At 41.4% G+C, this 24,272-nt stretch overlaps 1 protein-coding gene across 1 annotated transcript in view; it reads left to right on the forward strand.

Annotated features, from left to right (window-relative positions):
• LOC117512436 (leucine-rich repeat-containing G-protein coupled receptor 6) overlaps window positions 1-24,272 on the forward strand; it is a 148,279-nt gene that overhangs the window by 121,749 nt on the left and 2,258 nt on the right. Inside the window, exons 7-17 of the mRNA XM_034172508.1 lie at window positions 133-201; window positions 684-755; window positions 11,412-11,483; window positions 11,839-11,907; window positions 13,283-13,354; window positions 13,612-13,677; window positions 13,809-13,880; window positions 17,976-18,047; window positions 20,684-20,809; window positions 23,348-23,499; window positions 24,030-24,110. Coding sequence (XP_034028399.1) covers window positions 133-201; window positions 684-755; window positions 11,412-11,483; window positions 11,839-11,907; window positions 13,283-13,354; window positions 13,612-13,677; window positions 13,809-13,880; window positions 17,976-18,047; window positions 20,684-20,809; window positions 23,348-23,499; window positions 24,030-24,110 — 923 coding nt within the window. The remainder of the gene's footprint in view (window positions 1-132; window positions 202-683; window positions 756-11,411; window positions 11,484-11,838; window positions 11,908-13,282; window positions 13,355-13,611; window positions 13,678-13,808; window positions 13,881-17,975; window positions 18,048-20,683; window positions 20,810-23,347; window positions 23,500-24,029; window positions 24,111-24,272) is intronic.

A 24,272-nucleotide genomic window follows, 5' to 3' on the forward strand; every position in this document is an offset into this window, starting at 1 on the left:
AGCCTTGGTTGGCATATGTAAAATCTTACATATATGGATAAATAATGATTTCCTGGAATCGAACGCTCCTGTACAGACATAAGGTTTCAATATGCTTTGTAACTTTTGGATCTTGCTTTCTCTCTCTTTCAGGGATTTAAATTATAATGATCTGCAGGAGTTCCCTGTGGCAATCAGGACACTGAGTAAGCTTCAGGAACTGTGAGTGCGTGTACACACACACACACACACACATATGCAGAAACACACCTGTGCGGCATGACTATCATGGTTGACTTATCCCAACTAATCCCGTTAAGTGATTTTAATGTGGCACTCGGATACAATCTCTCTCGCCCTTAGCAGGTGCTGCCTACACACCCACGCACTCGCTCCTCGGCACGTACACACACGCATACACACGCACATTCACATAAACTGGTTTTCCTCAGCTTCAGCAGATGTTCCACTGCGAGCATATGTGTCACGGATACGGTGTATGTGTGCATTTCCATCTCATGTGTCCAAAAAATGTTTTTCAGCTGCAGCAGCAGGTGCAACATGAGGACACATGACTTCAATCTAACTCACAAACATACAGCATTCTGTTGCTCCCCCACCTCCTTGACGCAAACACATTTATAATAACCCCACACACAGTCAAAACAGCCATAGTGACTTGCAATATGTTTTTATATTTACAGGGGCTTCCATAACAACAATATCAAAGCCATTCCTGAGAGGGCCTTCGTGGGAAACCCTCATCTCCAAACCATGTGAGTATAATGCTTATACTAAAAACCCTTAGGAGCCTGCAACCATGCCGCCATCATGTACACACAGTCTCAGAAGAGGTCTCCCAAAATGTATCCGTCTGTCTCATCTACCTCACTGAAACACTGTTACAGTGTTTATGCAGATAAAAGTGTTTTCCATTTAGTTTGTCATTCATGATAATTGCAGAGCAGGTAGTTCAGTGGATAAGGAGCTGGTCTGCTAATATGTAGACCTGGGTTTGAATCCCGTTCATGCTGCCTGTCTGCTTCCTTGGACAAGACACTTAATCTGCCTTGTCTCAGCCCACAAATGTGAGGCATTGTTGTAAAGACCTTAGAGCATGTGTTAGATGAAGTGCAGTAAAAATGCAGTCCTCCTTCTATAACAACCACAGACGGTGATAACCCTTGTTAGTAAAAATAAGTCAACAGGCATCATGCAGCACACACAAATCTAAGTTGTGGTAGCTTCCAAAGCAATTTTGAATTTAAATGCTTTTAAATGAACTTTCCCTTTGACCCTATAAACCTCAAAATCATTGGGGTTGTTGGATTTGCGTCACCTAGAATACAATGCAAGTTTGATAACGTGGGTGTGTACATGTATGTAATGTAGAAGTTATGTAATTCAACACAAAATGTTGTTTGTTTGTTTTTTAATTGTTTCCATTGAACTTCTCCATTGATTTTATCTCACCCCAGTGTCAGAGTTCTTGGAGTTTGGGAAACCTAACATACATACCTAACATACAGTATGTTAGGTATGTATAACAATATGGAGGTAAAACATTTGTCAACATGTTTTTCCCCAGTGATCATACTGTATGGCTGTTAGACTTGGGTGCAAACCAGTGACGTGAGGTGACGACTGGATGTCTTTGGTACGGAGTCTCTTTCATTTGGACTTGGCCCCCTGGGGGGAGGCTGTGGCTGCCCACTGCTCCTACTAGTTGAATTGTGTCTTACTATAATTAGAATGGGCTGGATGCAGGGGACACATTTTGTTATATGTATCCATGTGTGTACAATGGCGACAAAGCCCCTTACTTTGGGATACTCCGATGAGGAGTATCACTTGCATTGTGAGAGAATGTCAGCTATGACATTTTGGTCATGTGGCACATTTCTCTAGACATGATTCAGCGTGCAGGTGTGTCACTGTTGAGGGTACAGTGACTGAAGAAGGCCACGTGGATGACACCCATGTTTCACTTAGTTGTGGTAGACAGATGGCTACTTTTGAGAGGTAGGGCTGGACCAGTTGTTTACCTGGATGCTTGCCTACCAGAAACCAGGATGGTGGTACAGTGGTTGGTTCTTTCATGATTCCAAGGCCATAGCCAGCAAGGGACAGGTGCTCTCTCAGGTTATAATGGAGCTGGCTATATGCGATATAGTTCATCCTTTCCACATGATGATCCAACATGTCATCATTAGGTGAGAGGTGGATTGCATTGTTCTTCTTCCATTTGTGCCATTTGGAAGTTCTGGCCTGGCAGCAGGCAACATCTGCAATCTCAGGGTAGACACTGACGAGAATAAATGCCTTTATATCACCTTTAACTTCAGATGCTCACCTGCTTGTCTCAAGATCTCGCTTGCCAGAGGATCAACAATCATCTACTCAATCATTGCTTTCTTCACCCCATGTCCATCAAAATGTGATGTATGGTCTCTGCCAGCGATCACATGTAAAGGTATGATGATAATCTCCGACTTCTGAGAGTATGGTAGGGCAGTTAATAGTTTTGCTTTTAATCAGTAGATCCTCTTGGATTTGTTGTAAACCATAAGTCATTTGGACAGACACATCCATGTCCTCACTGTCTCGTACAGTTGGTCCAGTATAATTGACCTTGGTTTCTGAACAGAGCATAAATTTGTTGAATAAAGGCTCAGCTACACCAGGAAAAACAGTGGTTGAAGACTGCAGCTCAACCTCAAACTTGCCTCAAGTTTGATCTCAAACATGTGCAATCACCTTGCTATCACACTGCAATCATAAACCCCCGAAATGGGGATGTCAAAGACGACAACTTGGTCTGCAGCCACCGACAGTCAGAGGCACAGTCACACGGTGATAAAACAGCCATAAGACAGAGCCTGACAGCAAGTCACCTCTTATGGGTGTGCGAATGAACAAAGCCAAGTTGGCAATTGCATCCAATCTGCATGCAATAGTATGTTGAATGACTGTGACAGTTAGAGGAATTGTGCAAATCTCTTGGCATCTGTTGCAAATCTTTTGCCGTCTACATGTACCCATTGGCTCAAGGGTATTTATTCTCACAGATTCTGGGTATCAGTGACAGTCCCTTTGTGTCTGTGGAGGGGGGGGAACTATCTCACATCACCTCATGGCTCTCTGGAAGGTGAAGAATATGTGCTAGGTGGCCTAAGTAATACAAAATCAAACAAACAACCAAAAACAACAAAAACATATTTAATTGGGTGGGATGCTGGTGAATGAAATAAAATAGAGGAGAAAAATATTTTATTATTATATTCCCACTATTTTCTTACCACTTGCATGATGCATTCCTCATCCTAATTGTTATTACATCACACCACAAGAATTTCCACATTCTCACTTCTCCTGTTCTGTTCTTATTATTACTGAGCTGTGCTGTGCAAGTTTTCATGTGTTAACATGTGGGTTCAACAATAAACTATAGTAGGAAAAACAGCTTTCCAGTGCACATCACTACTCAAATACACACTCAAACATGCTCTGTCCATGCATGTGTGCCAGCAGCTGCATGCTTGTAAGGTGTGGGATTTTTCATTTTCTCTTTTTATTTTTTCCTGTTTTAGCTCCATGGACAGCGAGTGGCAAAAGTCAGTCACGCAGCAGCCCATAGAGCGCTAAAGTGGGAGCATCCACCTGCCACCCACCCAATCATCATTATAAATATTATAATCATCAATGGTTGATTATGTATGGAAACCAAATGTTTGTATATGCAGGTTTTAAACTATTTAATTGCCATACATAATTGTCCACTGAAAATTCGAATAATTGTAACGACCTGCTTATTTGATCCTATACCAACAAAACTGTTTCAGGACCTGTGGCCCATTCTTGGGCTGACTGTGCTGGAAATTATTAATCTGCCATTAACCTCTGGATCTGTTCCTAAATGTTTCAAATCTGCAGTGATTAAACCATTACTTATTGAAAAAAGTATAGGTCAATATCAAATCTATCATTTTGCTCTAAAATTCTGGAAAAGGTAGTTTCACAACAGCTCGTGGACCACCTTACTGAGAATAATCTTTTTGAGTCACTGCAGTCTGCTTTTAGAAAATATCATTCCACAGAGACGGCTCTCACTATCAATCAATCAATCAATCAATTTTTTTTTTATATATAGCGCCAAATCACAACAAACAGTTGCCCCAAGGCGCTTTATATTGTAAGGCAAGGCCATACAATAATGATGTAAAACCCCAACGGTCAAAACGACCCCCTGTGAGCAAGCACTTGGCTACAGTGGGAAGGAAAAAATCCCTTTTAACAGGAAGAAACCTCCAGCAGAACCAGGCTCAGGGAGGGGCAGTCTTCTGCTGGGACTGGTTGGGGCTGAGGGAGAGAACCAGGAAAAAGACATGCTGTGGAGGGGAGCAGAGATCGATCACTAATAATTAAATGCAGAGTGGTGCATACAGAGCAAAAAGAGAAAGAAACAGTGCATCATGGGAACCCCCCAGCAGTCTACGTCTATAGCAGCATAACTAAGGGATGGTTCAGGGTCACCTGATCCAGCCCTAACTATAAGCTTTAGCAAAAAGGAAAGTTTTAAGCCTAATCTTAAAAGTAGAGAGGGTGTCTGTCTCCCTGATCTGAATTGGGAGCTGGTTCCACAGGAGAGGAGCCTGAAAGCTGAAGGCTCTGCCTCCCATTCTACTCTTACAAACCCTAGGAACTACAAGTAAGCCTGCAGTCTGAGAGCGAAGCGCTCTATTGGGGTGATATGGTACTACGAGGTCCCTAAGATAAGATGGGACCTGATTATTCAAAACCTTATAAGTAAGAAGAAGAATTTTAAATTCTATTCTAGAATTAACAGGAAGCCAATGAAGAGAGGCCAATATGGGTGAGATATGCTCTCTCCTTCTAGTCCCCGTCAGCACTCTAGCTGCAGCATTTTGAATTAACTGAAGGCTTTTTAGGGAACTTTTAGGACAACCTGATAATAATGAATTACAATAGTCCAGCCTAGAGGAAATAAATGCATGAATTAGTTTTTCAGCATCACTCTGAGACAACTTCTGAGACAACAAGCAGACATCTTCTGCTTGCAGTGGATTCGGACACCACTACGGATCTGTTGCTGTTAGATCTTAGTGCTGTGTTTGATACTGTGGATCATCATATTCTACTCGATTGGCTGGAAAATCATTTTAGGATTACTGGGAATGCCCTTGCATGGTTGACATCATACCTGACCAGTCATTCTCACTGTGTTTTGTACAATAACACTACCTTTCATTGCTGTGCTGATGATACTCAGTTATACATGCCGATAACTGCTGGTAATCTCATCCACATAAAATCCTTAGAAGATTGCCTTGCATCAGTGAAAAGCTGTATGTCTAGCAATTTCCTACTTTGAAACTCCGACAAGACTGAAATGATGGTTCTTGGTCCACTGAAACATCGGCATCAATTTGACCAGCAAACGCTTAGCCTAAGCTTGTGTGTGTTCTCAGGGTGCAGGACTACTTTGTTTAAGGTGTGGCTCCATCCAGATATGGGAGTGGTGTCTTCTGCTGCAACCCTCCCGTCCTGTGCACTGGCAGAATTTCCTGTGTATTCTTTTTGTAAATTGTTTTGTCAATTGTATCGGTAGCATGGCCCAAGCAGAGGGTCACCCCGTTGAGTCTGGTCTGCTTGAGGTTTCTTTGTCAAATCATCAGAGGGAATTTTTCCTTACCACTGTTGCCTGTGTGCTTGGTCTGGGGGTTGGTAAGTTTCGGCCTTACTTGTGTGAAGCACCTTGAGGCAACTTTGTTGTGATTTGGCGCTATATAAATGAAAATAAATTGAAATATCAATGAAAAATAAATTGATTGGTTGCGTGGTGGGTTATTTATGATTTATGTGTAGTAGTAGTGGGTTCAGATGGGCCCGGTCACACGGCACACAATGATAGCTGAACGAAGGAAAAAAGTTACAAATCATCGAGAATGTTGTGTGGGCCGCCAGAAGAGGAGGTACTGCTGGCCCACCACCAGAGGGCGCCCTGCCTGAAGTGCGGGCTTCAGGCACGAGAGAGCGAAGTCGCCTCACAGGAGCAGCCAGGGTGACAGCTGTCACGCATCACCTGCAACAGCTGTTACCCATCATCTGATCAGCAGGGGAATATCAGCAGGACGACGCCTCCACCTCTTTGCCGAGATATCGTTCTACCTGGAAGGTAACGTGCTCAGCTGACTGGTTAACAGTGATCTTTTGTGACTTTTGTGAGTTGTTTAGCTGACTCCTTTTCCAACGAGTGGTGGAGGTAGTTTTCCTGCCGTACGGATTCCTGGGTGCAGACGCACCCACATTTAATTGTTCTTTTGTTCCTCGCCAGCAGTATCAGGTCCGACACGCGAAGGCAGTGGCCACCTGGGAGTTCGGGACTTGGCGGCTCCAGTATTCCCGGGGTCTGGTGGCGGAGGAAATCGTGTGGTTCCGGTTCTGCTTTGGACAGACGTCTCCTATCTTCGAGCCTGCCCACACGACACCTTTTGTGATTTGGCTTTTGTCTATTGTTGTAATCTGATTGTATTTGTTGTGCCCATTCACAACAGTAAAGTGTTGTTATTTGACCTCATCCATTGTCCGTTCATTTGCGCCCCCTGTTGTGGGTCCGTGTACCTACACTTTCCCAACAGAGAAAAGGTGTAGAAATGAATCAAGAGCACAAAAAGGAATGAAACAAAACCTAAACTAACAAAAGAAAAACAAAGTGAACGGCCGACCTTAACGCTTTGATGAACGTGCGTGTGCGCACAGCTGTTCCAGCCACAAATAGCTGGAACGTGCGTAAATAGTTAAAGTAGTTGATAAAACGTTCTTGCAGCTATTGTTTCTGTATGACAACGTTGCTTTTCGTCCCACGCATGGACGAGCCATGTTCAGCTCGTTGGGTCTTTAGTTATTGATCGACTGATGGGTCTGTTTCTTGAGAAACAGAGTGAGTGAGCAGTGCTACATTGTACAATGGGCGGCACTGCTCGGTCACTCTATCTTCAGGGGTTGACTCAAATTGGATCATACCTGATCCCTCTGACAGACCTACCAGGGCTGCCAGCCCTGACCTCACCATTTGAGCCACTTTCATAGGTGCATCAGATATTCATTTTTCTCTTTACTAGGGGCATTCCACTTCTTATTCGTGTGGATGCTTGCAGTGAGAGGATTATTCTTGGTGAACACTCATGCTTGTGAGTTAGGGTGGGGGTGGTTAACTTGAGCTTGGCCATGTGGGCCTGCCATCTTAAGATCATGCACAAGCTCCAATCATGTGACCAGGTCAGATTGTAGTGACCTCATTGTAGGTGTGGAGATGTTAAAGGGATCAGTGTCAAAATCCTTCATGCATGTGTGCAGGTGATGAACTGAGTTCTTACCTTCAAGCGGTTGGGCATGCCACAAGCTTCCTCCAGTGGCGCTGGCAAGGGCATTGTTTTCATTGTTTATAAAGGCTGTGTGGTGACTAGTCAGAAATGGACCTTTTGAGGTACCATTGGGTGATAAATCATTAAAACAACATAAAATACACAGTAAATTTTGCTGAGTAAAATTTACTCTGCTGGGATAACATTTGATTCCACTCTAAAAAGAGTAAAAACACTACTGTAGAGTCAAATCAGCTCTAATGGTGTTGCTGACTAAACGGTTCTATCCCCTGCCCTGCCTCCACTGTGCATGTGTCATTTTGGAGCTCAGACGCTCTGTGGATGGACTGTCTTCACCCAAAGCGATCAAATGGATTAATGTGATTATTAACCATCAGATGAAAAGGTAAAACCTCTTAAATCATTCTAAAGTCAGTTTTAAGCAGAAACAAGGCCGTTTTAAGCAGAAACGAGGCGTTACTCCACGGCGCTTTGAAATGACGGACGGTTAGTGAACGCATCAGCTAGCAGCTCATGTAGCTGCGGCACTGTGATTGCTTCTCTGCCTTTTCTGATGAAATAATGCTGAATTTATGTGGAAACGATTGTTGTACAAAAGATTCAGATATCTGTTGCTGAGATAGATGATGACTGGAGGGGAGTTTTAAACAGAAATGAGGTGATAATCGGTGAACCGTGGCTGATGATGCATGCGCAGTGAAGGCAGGGCAGACCGAATTTTAGGGGGGAACATTCGGTCTGTGGCACTGTCTAGTCAATGCAAGTGGTTTTACTCCAGTAAGAGTTCATTTTACACTATGCCAGTGGTGGGCACGCTTCAGATAATCCGATAACAGATAATTATCGAAGATAATGTTTTCATTATCGGATTACCTTTTTAGATAACTTTAAAAACCATCATCGGACTAATTAACTTCCGATGAATTGCCGACCGATAACGTAGTAAACCAAGCTGAACAGTGAAAAACATTTTTAAAACGTAAAAGCACTTGAGACCTACCTGTTAAAAGTTTCCTAATAAGTATATTGTTCTACCCTCTGCAAACAGAAGAGAGCTGTTTTTAGAAAAAACTACTCTATCCTCTCTAGGCAAAAGAGAACTGGTGACACCCCCCCCCCAAAAAAATTATAATTTCCTTTAACACGATTCTGATGTAACTGCAATATCACCCAAGTCATCCAGAGGCATACATTTTTAACTTATGGTTCAAATTTTAACCTACTCATTTTGGACAAGTTATTTAAAATAGTCATGTCTGAAGTTTTATAAAGTGAAAATATCAGATATATGTTTTCGTTTTAAAGTAATGTGCTAATTTTTAAGGTTTTGTGAGCACATGCTGTGCCCAGCAGCAATGCATTATGGGTAGCATAGGGTAATCTCAGACGTTCACGACAGGACAAATGCATTTCAGACACTCTGTTCAGGCTCCACGAACAACAGCATTAAACTCTAGTGCCTAAAACTCTCGTGAATATATTCTCTGGGTTTATAGACGTTATTGTATTTGCGTTTAAATTCCACGCATCTTAAATGTAGCAGATGGATTATCTGGAATTTTGTTTGGCAAGTTTTCAAGGCCGCTACTGCCATCTACTGGCCAGTAGTGTTCATGGCAGTATTCGCCCCAAGTACTAAGCGTCTGGGCACCAGTAGATGGCAGTGTTCTATTTATTTTGACCCGGTTATATCAGATGGTGGTCAAATCAACTTTTTGGCTTTGCAAATGGCTTTTTTTTTTTTTTTTTACAAATTAAGTTTAAAAACAAAACAACAACAACAAAAAACATTACAAGACAGCTCTGCGGTTGGAGGCTTTGTAGCTCTTCAGCAGCAGGAGGTGGTCGTGAGATGTTAAAGCTTGTTACTCCACTACACAATGCAGGACACACGATTAACCTGAAACTCGGTCCAAAAAATTCTCGCACAAATGAAAATTCATCTGAAAAATGGCCAAAACACGCACAGTGTAAAGCCAACATTTATGTGTCAAGATAAGGCTTTTCAGAACTGATCAATTGTTAACCTTGTCCTTTGTTTTATCTATGTTTTTATTATTGCATTTTAGCCTGTGAAGTGCTTTGTGACTTATGTCTGTGAAAGGCACTATATAAATAAATTTACTTACTTACTTACTACTAATATTGAGTGCACGTTTTACAACATCATAAAACGTGCACACATCATCAAACATTCTCTCCACATGCAAAACATTTTGCGATGACACTTCCAGGGCTCCGTAAAAATGCCTGTTTTTACAAATAAAAATGGAATATTTTACAAAAGCACATTTATCTTTAAACCAACACACGTCACATTAACGTGTTGGTTTACATAATGAATGACTGAACCAGTCAGAGTTTAGCAGAGGCACTTTTACCCAGAATGCTTTGCAGTCTGTGTTTGTTACAAAACCTCAGAATTAGTGCATTATTCAACATTAAAATATATATGTTATATTTTAACTTTGTACAAATGACAGAATTGACATTAATGGAGTTATTCTATCAGTATTTTCATAAAACCACAAGTTAGTATGACTTTATTTTTCAAGACCTCCGCCTGACCGGAGCATTATTATTGGAGAGCTCATTTTGTGGGTGCTCTCAGAATTCTTCTGTGCAGCTTCTTACAAGGGGCAGCTTGGTCAAATATGCAAATACTGGCTCATTCTTTGGGTCTTTTTTCACTTTTGATGCTTTCAAAAGCAATCGTGTTAAAAGTTAATTTCAGCTTCTTAGTAATTGCAAATGTACCAGAGCCAATACTGGAATTTATCGATTATCTGTAATGTGCGATACATTTTTGGGTGGTTTATCTTTATCAAAGATAACTTTTCAGTTATCTGATTATCTGTTATTGAAGTTAATTTTTTGGTTATCTGTGCCCACCACTGCACTATGCTGAGTTGATTTAGCCCTGTGGTAGAGTAAATTTAACTCTATTTAGACTGGGACCAAATGTTTCCCAGCAGAACAAATTTTAATCAGCAAAATTTCCTGTGTACGGTTTCATGAACCGCCAAAATCCTGTAAACCTAAACTATGCAGTCACTGTAGTCAGAGTGCACTGTTCTGCACTCTGAATATACTTTACTTAACTCAGGAATGAGGTACAGGGTTCCTCTTTGTAAATATAATCGATATAAATATTCATTCATTCCATTATCAGTGAAGCTCATAAATCAGCAGATAGTTCAGGGACGATAGCTTAAGGGTATGTATTGTGGAATTTGCACAAAGATGTTAATAATGTTGTGTATTTATATTTTATCCTTTGACTTACTGTGTTGTTGTTTTTAATGTATGGGTGCTATGTACTGGATGTGTTGTTGTGTAGCAGACTCTGTCCAAGGCAAATTTCTCCTTAGGGAGACAAATAAAGACACTTTGACTTTGATAATTTCTGAAATAACTAACAGTGGCCACTTTGTATTTAGGGCTCTCAAATACAATTTGGGGCTATTTATTTTGCTTAAGTAAGATACACTGAGAAATGAGCCTTCACTGTTTGTAGTCATGGAGTTACTAGCAATAATATTAACTAATTAGTACAACTGGAAGGTGTTGTACTTGACCACAGAGCTTCTGACCCCAAGAATCAAGCAGGTTGTTGAAGTGCGACAACCTAGCATTTCTTAGTAAATTCAGTCACAGGCAAATTTGTCAGAAATATTTCCCATGAGCTTAACATTTCACCCCAAAATCTATTGAGCTTGGAGTCACATTCCAAATATATCCTTACCAATTCTGCAAACAGCTGTTATTGTGCTCATACACACATTTTACGTTTAAAAATGCTTCCAATGAAATAAACCTTTGACTTTCTGACTCCCCAAATCCAGAAAATTCATAGAGAAATGTTTTGTTTTGTTTTTTTTTGTGGAGGGGGGTGCACAAAAATATATTTGGATGAGCATTGCTGTAGCAAAGCACTGCAATCATCTGCATGCCTTGCTTTTACTGCCCTGTACTAAGTATCAATGAGAATATGTCCCTAAACATTTTTCTCCTTCTTTCCGGCAGTCATTTCTATGAGAATCCCATCCAGTCTGTGGGAAAATCTGCTTTCCAGTTCTTACCTAAGTTGCACACACTGTAAGTATGCAGTCAGTAGAAACCTTTCCAGTAAAAATGCCCAAACACCATTTAAATCATTCTTTGTCCCCAGCAGTGAGAATCAAGTAGACATGTGTAACGGCCTACTGAGTGATGTGTTACTGCATTGCTGGGCTGTGTGCTGATGTGGTACGAGAAAGTGTGTTGGAAGAACATGTTGAATGGTGTGACTTATGATGTCTGTTGAGACAGCCAAAACAGCTTGTGTTGATGTTGGAGGAAAGTGTGATGGCTAAAATGAGCTGTTAGACGAGGTCTGTGTGCAAAGGCACCTCGGAGTGAGAATGATGGAGAAAGAGGCTTTCCTAACAGTTCCCTTCCTGCTTCACTGCAGTTCCCTGAACGGAGCAAGCCAGATACAAGAGTTTCCTGATCTGAAAGGAACCACCAGCTTAGAAATTCTGTGAGTGACCACACATTGCCTCACCACCGCGCACGTGTTGTTTCATTCAAGTTGAGGCTTCCCGGGTTGAGAGCAGAAATACGTTAACGGGAGGGAGGACGGGTGGGGAGAGATAAGAAGGAGGACACATACACAGGAGAATGAACATGAAATCTGTGCCATTGGAGTTTGAAGTTGAATTTTTAAGGTTGAATTTGTTTCGCATCAAAATATTCAGCCTCAACCCTAAAAAAACAAAACAAAATCAACCTCAAAAAATTAAACCTAAAACTAATTCAACCTCAAAAAATAGAAAAGCAGGGAGAAGCAATTGATCCCTGACTCAATCATCCAACGTTCAGCAATGTATCACGTCGTCTTCTTTTGATTTGGTCTTGGTGTCAGCTGACCAATGAAGCAAAACGTGATTGACTGAAGATTGGATGATTGAGACAGGGATCAATTGCTTCTCCCTGTTTTGAGGTTGAATTAGTTTTAGGTTGAAATTTTATTTTATTTTATTTGTTTTAGGTAAAATTTTTCAGTCATTCTTTCGGTCATGACCAAAACATTTTACCAAAAAACAAACAAACAAACAAACAAACAAACAAACCAAAAGAACGAGATCGCGAGTACAAGTGGCCGAGATGAGTTTCCTCTGCAGGGTGGCTGGGCGCTCCCTTAGAGATAGGGTGAGGAGCTCGGTCACTCGGGAGGAGCTCGGAGTCGAGCCGCTACTCCTCCACATCGAAAGGAGTCAGCTGAGGTGGCTCGGGCATCTTTTCCGGATGCCCCCTTGACACCTCGCTGGAGAGGTGTTCCGGGTACGTCCCATTGGGAGAAGGCCCCGGGGAAGACCCAGGACACGCTGGAGGGACTACGTCTCTCGGCTGGCTTGGGAACACCTCGGGGTTCCCCCGGAGGAGCTGGGGGAGGTGTGCGTGGATAGGGAGGTCTGGGCGGCTTTGCTTGAGCTGCTGCCCCCGCGACCCGACTCCGGATAAAGCGGGAAGAAAATGGATGGATAGATGGAGGTAAAATTTTCTTTTTTAGGTTGACGTTTTTGAGGCTGAATATTTTGATGCTAAACAAATTCAACCTTAGAAATTCAACTTCAAACTCTAATTTTGACGCTAAAAAACCCCCTCAATCTTAACAATTCAAATTCAAACTCTGATGGCACAGATTTACTTCCATAAAGAGACCGAAAGAAAAATTCAAGACAAGATGGTGAAACAACAAAAGAGGTCGGGATAGAGAGGTTCAAGCGAGTTAAGACAGGTTTGGCAAACATATACAGCTCCCTGTCCGGCTAAGTTAAAGTCACACGATGGGGGGATCCTTTCTCTTGCTCACACTTCAATAATGATCAGAAGATCTCTTTGTGTCTCTGAAGGACTCTGACTCGGGCCGGACTCTCGGCTCTGCCTCTCGATCTGTGTGAGCAGCTGCCTCGCCTCAGAGTGTTGTGAGTCCACACACACACACACACGGGTAGAAAAACTGATACCACACTCCAACTGTGGAGAGCTGAGCCCCCGTTCACTTGTCCAACCACAATGCTATGAAATCCAATCGCTCCCCCACCAAATGATTGCCGTCCTATTGCCTAGCAAGTCAAGTTGACACCCAAAGATTCAAACAATTCTATCACCCCCATAATTTCCCACGCTATAAATCCACAGCTGGTCACTTTGTTTGTGTGTGCTTTGTGTATTGTCATAGGGAGCTCTCTTACAACCAGATCAAGGATCTGCCCAGCTTTTACCACTGCTCAGCACTGCAGGAGATGTGAGTTCACTCCACAAAACAGTCTCTCTCACACACACACACACTGCAGTCAACAACTTTTCTCCCCTTTTAGTTGACTACACGATGCCTTTTATATGGTCTAAGTGTAGTTTTTGCATTTTTGTGCACAGAGGCCTCCAGCACAACCAAATCAGGAGAATAGAGTCAAACACCTTCAAGCAGCTGACGTCTCTAAGAGCGCTGTGAGTCACGTTCATCGTAACACTTTACGAGCATGCGTCATCTTCTGTTTGGAGATAAACTACTCAGGCCATTGTGTACCATGGACAAAATTATTTCAAAATGTTTTAGACATGTTTTGAACTGTTTTATATCAGATCTCACCACATCTCATTCTTCAGTATCTTCAGCTGTTCTAAACCAGGAGTCAAATAGTTTCACCAAAAGTGTGGTTTTAACTGGATTTCAACTGTTCTATAAAGAACTCTCTGAACCAAAGTATGTTAAGCCAGGTGAGGATGAAATATTTAAACAATTTTAAATCAAGTTAGAACTTGTTTACACAGTGGATAACATTTTTTTGTAGATTCAGATAGTGCATTCTGAGAATAAAACAGATGAAACTATTAAAACATTTCAAACATATTAAACTATTTTAAATGAACTATTAGCTGATATTCAACTGGTTTCAACATTCTCTAAAGCAACAGGATAAAAAGAGCAGAGAAAATGTGTCTTTAAACTTTGCTAACAGCCAGTACCCGACTTAAACAAATGGTTTTAAATCACCTGTCAGATGGTTTGTGATGTACATTAAGTGGCAAATTTTTTGACAGGTTTTAAATACATGATAAAAAGGGATTGAAACATGTTTTAATTTGCTTTAACTGTTCATGAATTGTAAACTTGTGACATTTCCGCACTGCATATGAGGAGGTTGGTAAAGTGGTCTGCGATAGCAATGAGCAGGGGTGGAACGGTACACAGACGCCATGGGTCAGCTGGCACCATAGTGTGGACATCATGGTTTGGTATGAGCTCAGTACAATAACTTGGGGTGGGGGGCAGAGTAACAAACAAAATTTCTACCTAGCCTCTGCTAATTGACAAATTTGGGTGATGATGTCACGACGTCCTCATTTAATGGTTCAGTAGGAATACATGTACCAGTCCACCCCTAGCACCAAGGGTAGAGAAAGAGGAATTTTTAGATAATTGAGTGAGCAGGAGACACAAAATCTGTGGTCTGGTGACGCCCAGCCTCCTTACAGGCGATTTGAAGCAGTTTGTTCAACCAAATACACATCTGGTCCCATAGCAGTCAGACACAGTCCAGACAGATGACTGCACTCTACTGGCCCATCCACTTTAATCAGTTGTATGAGGCTGAATTTGTGCCTGATGCTGTCATCTTGGAGGATCAGTGGATGCCCCGATTGCAGGCACTGGAGTGAAGCATGCTCCCAGACCTGACCTAAGCTATAATTAAAATTGTTAGACATTAGACCAATTAAAAACCAGTTGATACAGTAATTAAGTGGCGACTTGTAAAAACAATATATGGTGCATCCGGAAAGTATTCACATTTTTTTCATATTTTGTTATGTTACAGCCTTATTCCAAAATGGAGTATATTTATTTTTCCCCTCAAAATTCTACTCACAACACCTCATAATGACAACATGATTTTTTTGCAAATTTATTAAAAATAAAAAGCTAAGAAATCACATGTACATAAGTATTCAGACCTTTTGCTCAATACATTGCTGATGCACCTTTGGCAGCAATTACAGCTTCAAGTCTTCTTGAATATGATGTCACAAGCTTGGTGCACCTATCTTTGGGCAGTTTTGTCCATTCCTCTTTGCAGCACTTCTCAAGCTCCATCAGGTTGGATGGGGAGCATCGGTGCACAGCCATTTTAGAATAGAATAGAATAGAAAAACTTTATTGTCCCCAAAGGGAAATTTGTCCTGGGCACAGTGCTACATATTGCTTAAAAACAGTACAAAAAACAAAACAAAACAATAAAACAGATACAAACAACACACATTCAGCCACAGAGTTGGTAAAGTGCAGGTTAAGTACTGTGCAGAGAATCTGATGTACACGAAGATCTAGTGTTCAGCAGTTTAATAGAAGATGGGACAAAGGAAGGACAACTTAAATCTGTTAGTCCTACACTGTGGCACCCTCAGTTTCCGTCCTGAAGGCAGCAGGACATATTCACTGTGAAGAGGATGCTCTGGGTCCTTTGAAATGATTTTCGCTCTTCTTACCAGTGCCTCTTCATATAAGGCTTGAATAGGCAGGTAATCTTTTAGTCCTACTACTTTCATGGCTGTTTTATGGATGTGAGCAAGCTTGTTTTTCAGCTGGACAGACGGTACCAAACCACACTGTAATCCCATAACGAATGAGGCTCTCAACTGTTGCTCTGTAAAAAACAAGCAGGATGTTAATTCCCACTCCATACAGCCTCCTTAAAAAGTACAGCCTCTGCTGCAGCCGTGAGCAGAGAGAGTCAATGTGAGCCTTCCAGGAGAGAGCACTGTCCATGTGGATCCCAAGATATCTGTAGGAGTCCACTTGCTGGATGATCACATTATCTATGTGGACACGTTCATGCTCACATATATGTGTTTTTGTTGGATTAATCACAAGAAAGTTCCTTTCACACCATTTTTTCACACCATGATTTTCAGATCTCTCCAGAGATGTTCAATCAGATTCAGGTCTGGGCTCTGGCTGGGCCACTCAAGGTCATTCACAGAGTTGTCCTGAAGTCACTCCTTTGATATCTTGGCTGTGTGCTTAGTGTCATTGTCCTGCTGAAAGATTAACTGTCACCCCAGTCTGAGGTCAAGTGCGCTCTGGAGCAGGTTTTCATCCAGAACGTCTCTGCACATTGCTGCATTTATCTTTCCCTTAATCCTGAGTAGTCTCACAGTTCCTGCTGCTGAAAAACATCCCCACAGCATGATGCTGTCACCACCATGCTTCACTGTAAGGATGGTGTCTGTTTCCTCCGAACATGATGCCTGGCATTCACACCAAATAGTTCAATCGTTGTCTCTTCAGACCAGAGAATTTCGTTTCTCATGGTCTGAGAGTCCTTTAGGTGCCTTTTGGCAAACTATGGGCTGCAATGTGCCTTTTACAAGGGAGTGGCTTCGTCTGGCCACTCTACCATACAGGCCTGATTGGTGGATTGCTGCAGAGATGGTTGTCCTTCTGGAAAGTTTTCATCTCTCCACAGAGGAATACTGGAGCTTTGATTGAGTGACCATCGGGTTCTTGGTGACCTCCCTGACTGAGGCCCTTCTGCCCTAATGGCTCAGTTTAGATGGATGGCCAGCTCTAGGAAGAGTCCTGGTGGATTTGAAATTCTTCCATTTATGGATGATGGAGGCCACTGTGCTCATTGGGACCTTAAAAGCAGCAGAAATGTTTCTGTTCCCTTCCGCAGATTTGTGTCTCGAGACAATCCTGTATCAGAGGTCTACAGACAATTCCTTTGATTTCATGTTTGGTTTGTGCTCTGACATGCACTGTCAACTGTGGGGCTTTATATGTAGACAGGCGTGTGTCTTTCCAAATCATGTGTCCAATCAACTGAATTTACCCCAGGTGGACTCCAATTAAGCTGAAGAAACATCTCTAGGATGGACAGTCGAAACAGGATGCAACTGACCATTTTTTAAAATAAATCTGCAAAAATCTCAAAACGTTTTTTCACATCGTCGTCATCGGGTATTGTGTGTAGAATTTTGAGGAATAAAAAAAACATTTCATCCATTTTGAAATAAGGCTGTAACATGACAAAATGTGGAAAAAGTGAAGCACTGTGAATACTTTCTGGATGCACTGTATGTACATGTGATTTCTTAATTTTTTATTCTTAATAACTTTGCAAAAATCTCAAAAATGCCCTTTTCACATTATCATTATGGGGTATTGTGTGTAGAAGTTTGAGGGAAAAAATGAATTTCATCCACTTTCAAATAAGGCTGTAATATAAGAAAATGTGGAAAAAGTGAAGCGCTATAAATACTTTCCGGATGCACTGTATTTCAGTTCTGGAGAATTAATATGTGTGCTAGGGCCCCAAGAATCTGTTGAAGGACTTAAAGAAAAAACAAAACTAGTAACTGACATTCCAAAGATCAAGAGGTGGATTTTGTCTGCTCTGAGGTTAAAATTAGAAAACACGATAACTCACTTGTTGCATAATCAATAATAACTATAATAACTAACATGATCAATAATAAATAATTTTATACACTATTTTACATGATTTAATTTCCCTTTGAATTTTTATTTATTTATTTTATCAGTGACCTGTGTTGGAATATGATTGACTGGATCCACCCAGATGCCTTTGCTTCTCTTCACTCCCTGACAAAACTGTGAGTCGACACTCATTTACATAGACAACAATCAGTAAGATTGTACTCAACAGATTTGAATTTGCAGAGTCACTACTCTAACCTGGAATGCCAAAATTATGCATGTTTGGTTAAAGTTCAGCTGTACGTTAGAAACTCCACCTTTCACATACACTCACTGTGTCCAAGAAAACATATTTGGCAATCTTCAGAGAGCGCTGATTTCCATTTACTGTTTGAAGCCTCATGTGACGTTGCCAGAGTAAATCTGCAGATTTAACCTGTAGTCTGGAGGGAACATCAATCAATCAATCAATCAATTTTTTTATATAGCACCAAATCACAACAAACAGTTGCCCCAAGGCGCTTTATATTGTAAGGCAAGGCCATACAATAATTATGTAAAACCCCAACGGTCAAAACGACCCCCTGTGAGCAAGCACTTGGCTACAGTGGGAAGGAAAAACTCCCTTTTAACAGGAAGAAACCTCCAGCAGAACCAGGCTCAGGGAGGGGCAGTCTTCTGCTGGGACTGGTTGGGGCTGAGGGAGAGAACCAGGAAAAAGACATGCTGTGGAGGGGAGCAGAGATCGATCACTAATGATTAAATGCAGAGTGGTGCATACAGAGCACAAAGAGAAAGAAACAGTGCATCATGGGAACCCCCCAGCAGTCTACGTCTATAGCAGCATAAGTAAGGGATGGTTCAGGGTCACCTGATCCAGCCCTAACTATAAGCTTTAGCAAAAAGGAAAGTTTTAAGCCTAATCTTAAAAGTAGAGAGGGTGTCTGTCTCCCTGATCTGAATTGGGAGCTGGTTCCACAGGAGAGGAGCTTGAAAGCTGAAGGCTCTGCCTCCCATTCTACTCTTACAAACCCTAGGAACTACAAGTAAGCCTGCAGTCTGAGAGCGAAGCGCTCTATTGGGGTGATATGGTACTATGAGGTCCCTAAGATAAGATGGGACCTGATTATTCAAAACCTTATAAGTAAGAAGAAGAATTTTAAATTCTATTCTAGAATTAACAGGAAGCCAGTGAAGAGAGGCCAATATGGGTGAGATATGCTCTCTCCTTCTAGTCCCCGTCAGTACTCTAGCTGCAGCATTTTGAATTAACTGAAGGCTTTTTAGGGAACTTTTAGGACAACCTGATAATAATGAATTACAATAGTCCAGCCTAGAGGAAATAAATGCATGAATTAGTTTTTCAGCATCACTCTGAGACAAGACCTTTCTGATTTTAGAGATATTGCGTAAATGCAAAAAAGCAGTCCTACATATTTGTTTAATATGCGCTTTGAATGACATATCCTGATCAAAAATGACTCCAAGATTTCTCACAGTATTACTAGAGGTCAGGGTAATGCCATCCAGAGTAAGGATCTGGTTAGACACCATGTTTCTAAGATTTGTGGGGCCAAGTACAATAACTTCAGTTTTATCTGAGTTTAAAAGCAGGAAATTAGAGGTCATCCATGTCTTTATGTCTGTAAGACAATCCTGCAGTTTAGCTAATTGGTGTGTGTCCTCTGGCTTCATGGATAGATAAAGCTGGGTATCATCTGCGTAACAATGAAAATTTAGCAGCAATGAGGTCTAACAGAACAAGCACAGAGATGAGTCCACTGTCTGAGGCCATAAGAAGATCATTTGTAACCTTCACTAATGCTGTTTCTGTACTATGATGAATTCTAAAACCTGACTGAAACTCTTCAAATAGACCATTCCTCTGCAGATGATCAGTTAGCTGTTTTACAACTACCCTTTCAAGAATTTTTGAGAGAAAAAGAAGGTTGGAGATTGGCCTATAATTAGCTAAGATAGCTGGGTCAAGTGATGGCTTTTTAAGTAATGGTTTAATTACTGCCACCTTAAAAGCCTGTGGTACATAGCCAACTAACAAAGATAGATTGATCATATTTAAGATCGAAGCATTAAATAATGGTAGGGCTTCCTTGAGCAGCTTGGTAGGAATGGGGTCTAATAAACATGTTGATGGTTTGGATGAAGTAACTAATGAAAATAACTCAGACAGAACAATCGGAGAGAAAGAGTCTAACCAAATACCGGCATCACTGAAAGCAGCCAAAGATAACGATACGTCTTTGGGATGGTTATGAGTAATTTTTTCTCTAATAGTTAAAATTTTGTTAGCAAAGAAAGTCATGAAGTCATTACTAGTTAAAGTTAATGGAATACTCAGCTCAATAGAGCGCTGACTCTTTGTCAGCCTGGCTACAGTGCTGAAAAGAAACCTGGGGTTGTTCTTATTTTCTTCAATTAGTGATGAGTAGAAAGATGTCCTAGCTTTACGGAGGGCTTTTTTATAGAGCAACAGACTCTTTTTCCAGGCTAAGTGAAGATCTTCTAAATTAGTGAGACGCCATTTCCTCTCCAACTTACGGGTTATCTGCTTTAAGCTACGAGTTTGTGAGTTATACCACGGAATCAGGCACTTCTGATTTAAAGCTCTCTTTTTTAGAGGAGCTACAGCATCCAAAGTTGTCTTCAATCACAAAGTACCTTGTCTGAACAGTCACATCTCACAAGTTTTTATTACCACAGGTGACCCCTCGGCAGTATATAATACCAAAACACATTTTATGAACTGACCTGATGCTCTTCTTGCTTCTGTTTTTCTTTCGATATATATCAGGGATCTGACTGAAAACCGTCTTAGCTCAATGCCAGTTGGAGGTTTGGGGAGCCTGACCCACCTCAAACTGAGGGGCAACACAGATTTATACGAAGCCTTCAGTCCGGAACACTTCCCCCGTATGAGGTAACACCAGCACCATCTTACACCCTGCATTCATGATGAATTTTGACTCTACCCACACTATAATTAAGCATTACAGACATATTAGAAACTGATGTAAGATGATAACATGCATCCTCTCAGACCCAGGTGTGTATCCTGTGGCTGTAAGGAACAATACGTCCCTTCAGTTCCTTCCGCACATCATTTTCAATAAACGTCTTGTGTATCAATCGCAACCAATGCTGACAATAAACTAATTACACCGGTATCCCTGTAAGCCATGCCCGAAGTGAGCTTCAAACACAAGGATGTTTGTCAGCAAGTTTATTCTTGTTACAATGATCGCCAACCCTGAAAGTTTGGAAAGGTGCAGAAAAAGTCTGTCAAGTGCAAACAGCGAGTGCATATCAAATAAATACATGTCAGGTGATGACATGGAGCAGTCAGGTTTATTGGGCAAGGAAGCATCACCCAACCCAAATCTACTCGTGGCTTTTCAAAGTTATCAAATGCCTACAAAAAAAAAAAAAAAATCACATAAAAGTGCATATTATTCAGCTCCAAAGATTCTCCACCCTCTTACTTGCCACAGGCACAGAGTAAAAAAGAAACAGCCCATCATCAGGAAGTTTTTAAATTTGTTATAACATGCTCAGGCATTTGGTATTAATCATAAATGCTCTAATTTTTTATACAGGATGCTTAGATAAAGCTTCCATTCTCTCAGAAGCTAAGCAGTGTGGAGCCCAGTTAGTACTTGGATGAGGGACCTCTTCAGGAGGTCTTTCTCCTGGTGTTTCTCCAGGTAAAACAGGAATTGCATCAGGAGGGGAACCCAGCATAAAACGTGTGCCAAATACTATTGCAGATCTGACTGTATCCGCTGTGGCGACCCCCAAACAAATGGGCACAGCCAAAAGGACGACGGTGACAACAACATACAGGCATGGACCAATCAATCTATTTTTGGATGCTATGAAACTCAAAAGTGGGGCCTGCACTAGAGTCTCCAGCATGGACCATTCACCCAACTTTCATATATTTGATCAAAAATATGCAATCCTTTTGGAAACCTTTTTCTGGCAATAAGTAAACAAATACAGTAGAACCATAGAAATAGGTGAGTAAAACTCACCTAAACTGTCATCGTATAAACCGAATATTCGTGCTCACCGGACAAAAACAAAAGCCCCAATGCTTTGTATGGTTTTCCATGTAATAAACACTGTACATATATACTGGATTTTGTATGAAGGATTTTCACTCACATCGGACAAAACGTCCTGTCCGACCACAATGCATTTTCATTAAAAACCCCTCACTTGTACGGAGAGAGAAGTCTGGATGTGCACAGTAAGAGAGGTACGAAATTAAGTTCAGCACTGACACTCGCCAATTTGAGTAAAGTGGGTACTGTATTTCCACGATTAAAAGACGTTTATTTATTTATTTTTTTCAAACTGTACTCAGACACAGGACCTGCAGCCTGACATTCACCTACTAAATCAGAGACGTAAAGACTGTGATTTGTCACCTTCACTCATTTCTCATCATATTTTAAAAGTTTTTGCAGCACACACGCCAATTTGGATCATATAGGTAAATTTACGCATTCAATGGTCTATTCACTCAATGCTTGAATGCACTTTCTTATCAATACAGTACTACACACACACAGACACATGCTATGCTTTGTTCTAGCGTAAAAATCTTCCAAAACAGCCTAGCCACTGTTGTTCGCCTGCGGCTACTACAGTTTTGTTCAAGGTCGCCACAGCGGATCCAGCACAGATCCGCATTGGGATTTTGCACAAGTTTTACACTGGATGCCCTTCCTGACGCAAGTCCAGTTTTACCTGGAGAAACACACACAGCTCCTGGTCTTCCAAAGAGGTCTCCCATCCAAGTACTAACCAGGATCCACTCTACTCAGCTTCTGAGACCTGATAGGTTCAGGCTTATGAACAGCAGACTGGCGAAACAGCCTTGTCACTACCCAAGCATTATTTTTTTTTTAAATCTATGTAGAGCATCAATCTATCCATTTTCTATACCCGTTCACTCCACTTAAGGGTCACCGGGGCGGTGCTGGAGCCTATCGCAGCAGTCATAGGGTGTGAGGCAGGGTACACCATGGATAGGATGTCAGTCTATCACAGGGCCACAACAAAAAACACACCTGCACACACACCTATGGTCAATTTAAAGTTTTCAAATCACCTAACATGCATGTTTTTTTTTTTTATTTTGGGAGAAAACTGGACTGCCTGGAGGAAACCCACATAGACATGGAGAGAATATACAAACCTCAATGGGAAGCAATCCCAGGACCTTCTTACTGTGTGACAACATAGCTAGCCACTAAGCCACCATGCCACCTACCCAAGCATTATTATAACCCTTTGCCCAAGTAATATATTAATGTCTGTGGCAGCCTTACACGAGCTATACCACTTGCATTATGGAGGAACATCAGCTATGACACTGGTCATCTGGAATGTTTCTCTGAGCATTATCCAGTGTATAAATAATTCAGCGCTATCCCTTCATGTGTTCCAGGGTGATAGAGATGCCTTATGCCTACCAGTGCTGTGTGTATGGTTCATGTGACCCCTACAAGCCAGGCACTCACTGGGACACAGAGAACAGCGCTGATGAGGACCTACACAAGAGGACTGTAGCCATATACCCAATCCACGGAGAATCCCACTGTAAGAAAGCACACTTGCACAGAACCAGGTGTACATCATGAAATCCGAGGCCTAATTTACTATCACAGGCCTCACTGAAAGCACAGACATCTGGCATCTGATACACCTGTAAAGACTCTGCAACACATTTCTGCTGCAGGGAGACAACAAACACTAATTAACCAAAACAAAGTCAAACTAAAAACCATTAAACCCTACAATAATGAAGATGAACATGTGTGTGTACTAAAACCTAATGATTAAAAACCAAAGGCAAGCTAAAATGAAAACCATTAAACTACATTCATCTAGATGAACATGTGTGTGCACTAAAATCGAGCAATAAAACTTTGCACAATTACATACTAATTCAAATGTTCACTATCATAAAAACAGAAATGATGACTATATTTCATCAAAATGCCACATATTCTTCAAGTGTAAATTAATGTTGGACCATCTGTTTGATTACGCACCACCTCACAAACACACGTCCAGAGGTGCCTAATAAATTTCCTCAAAGAATCTCACAACCATGACCATTATTCCAGATGATCCTGACCTGGAGGAGTTCCAGCTAGAAATAGAAGAATCCAAACTACAGACCAGTGTCCAATGCACGCCGACTCCAGGTAGCTAAAGTCATATCTTCATATGTTTCCCAGCTGACTGAGAAAAGAAAAAGAAAGAAAAAAAAAAAAATACTTTTAATCAAAAAGTCTGTGAGAAGCTACACTGTGAATTTACTACATTGTGCTGTATCACTCATGGTTTGTGTGTTTGTGGTGTTGCAG

Source organism: Thalassophryne amazonica, chromosome 6 (assembly GCF_902500255.1).
Source record: "Thalassophryne amazonica chromosome 6, fThaAma1.1, whole genome shotgun sequence".
In the NCBI taxonomy this organism is placed as follows: domain Eukaryota; kingdom Metazoa; phylum Chordata; class Actinopteri; order Batrachoidiformes; family Batrachoididae; genus Thalassophryne; species Thalassophryne amazonica.